Source organism: Cynoglossus semilaevis, chromosome 6, assembly GCF_000523025.1.
Source record: "Cynoglossus semilaevis isolate Cse_v1.0 chromosome 6, Cse_v1.0, whole genome shotgun sequence".
In the NCBI taxonomy this organism is placed as follows: domain Eukaryota; kingdom Metazoa; phylum Chordata; class Actinopteri; order Pleuronectiformes; family Cynoglossidae; genus Cynoglossus; species Cynoglossus semilaevis.
In genome coordinates, this window is record NC_024312.1 from 3,191,431 (window position 1) to 3,193,139 (window position 1,709).

The window sequence follows — 1,709 nt, forward strand, 5'->3', positions numbered from 1 at the left end:
CCCCCCCTTCATCACTGACAGCACGACCGTCTCCTCAGCTGTCTCTGTGTCTTTTTACTCCTGGTGGTTCAGTCGTGGATCTGATCACCTGATCCACCACTCTGTGACGTTGACGTCCTGGTCAGAGGAGAGAGTGGAGATCATGACACCTGGAGGAAAAAAAAACAAAAAAAAAAACATTTTCTACTCACATTTAGGAATAATTGCAGCTGATGATAATATTATTATTTTATATTTCTACTCTCCTCTCTTTATTACTTCCGACCTCCTCTCCTCTCCTTTCCTCCCCTCCTCCCCCCTTGCTGCCTCCTCCCCCCCTCTCCTCCTCTCCTCCTCAGTGTCAGTCCTTTTGGCTCCTCAGCGTTTATAATGTGATAATAAGGTGTGAAAATGGAGACACAATGGAGCAGAGAGGATTGGACTCTCTGTCACTGCTGCTCTGTGACACTCACGGCCACTTTACTACCAGGACACATGTACAACCACACACACACACACACACACATACACACATTAAAGTCCCAGTCAAACGTGATCGACTTCATTTCCGTTGTTTTGTTTCTGATTTGTGTTGTTTTTTTTTTTTTCAATAAATTCCCAGAAGTCCCTGCGTCCGACAGAGAGAGCGAGACCAAGGAAGCGGCAGGAACCGGCGCCGACGACGGTGAGGAAGAGCACGAGGACAGGGAGGAGCGAGAACGAGACGAGGACCTGGACGACGAGTCCATCTTCACCTGTGACAACTGTCAGCAGGACTTTGAGTGTCTGGCCGAGCTGACGGAACACAGAACCAACCACTGTCCGGCAGGTAGGAGTCCAAAAAGTTCTAGTGCCTTTAAGGTGGACTGGGAAGTAGGTCTGGAATAGAACCAGGAACCAAGGTCTCAGGAAGACCAACTGTGGTTCCTGATCTAAGGGCGTTCTTAAACAAATGTCTCCTGGAAGAATGAGTACCTGTGTCTGTGATCTTCAGTGGTACCGATGACTCCCACTGGGACCGAGGTGTGCACAAACCCACATACCTGTTATTGGTACCTGTGTAATTAATGGAAGGTAAAGACGGTGTTTGTCCAGAGACTTCATTACAACTGCACTGGTCGAGAGGTCAAAGGTCAAACGTAGCACTTGCGTTGATGCTGCGTAAAATTGAACAAAAGGATAAAAAAAATTAATCTGCGCAGAAATGACTTCATTCCACATCAGTTGTCCAGATGTCGGAAACATTCTTTTTTTTTAGCTTTTACTTCGACTGCTGGCCCGTGATTGGTTAAAGATTGGTTAAACAGTTAAACAGCCGCTAACCAGTAGTGTGACAGTCGTGCCTAACGAAGTGGCCGGGATGCGTCGATCGTAAAATTGTTCTTGATATTTTATCATCTTGGTTACAGTTACAGACCAATAAGTTTTCATTGAAATCTTTGTGGAATCATCAGCATAGAGTGACACTCACTCCACACAGTGACAGGATCAGTTTCTCTTCATTGTATTTGTAGCAGGTTCAATTACTTTGTGGTTTTTTTTTACCCTCCTCAACACACCCACACCCACACCCGCCCGCCCTGACGCCCTGACGACCATGAACCTGACCGTGCGCGGCCACGCCTGCTGTGTCACTCTCAGACTCTCAGGTAAAGCTGTTTGATTCTCAGGGCCACCAGGGCCGGGGCTGCAGCAGGAGTCTGGAGAGGAGGAGGGCAGCATGGTACTGA

General features: G+C 47.7%; 1 protein-coding gene across 4 annotated transcripts in view; it reads left to right on the forward strand.

Moving 5' to 3' along the window:
- The window catches only part of znf423 (zinc finger protein 423), a 124,857-nt gene that overhangs the window by 31,070 nt on the left and 92,078 nt on the right, over positions 1–1,709 (forward strand). For all 4 annotated transcript variants that reach the window (XM_025056140.1, XM_017033067.2, XM_025056141.1 and 1 more), the window contains exon 3: positions 602–808. In XM_025056140.1, coding sequence (XP_024911908.1) covers positions 602–808 — 207 coding nt within the window. The remainder of the gene's footprint in view (positions 1–601; positions 809–1,709) is intronic.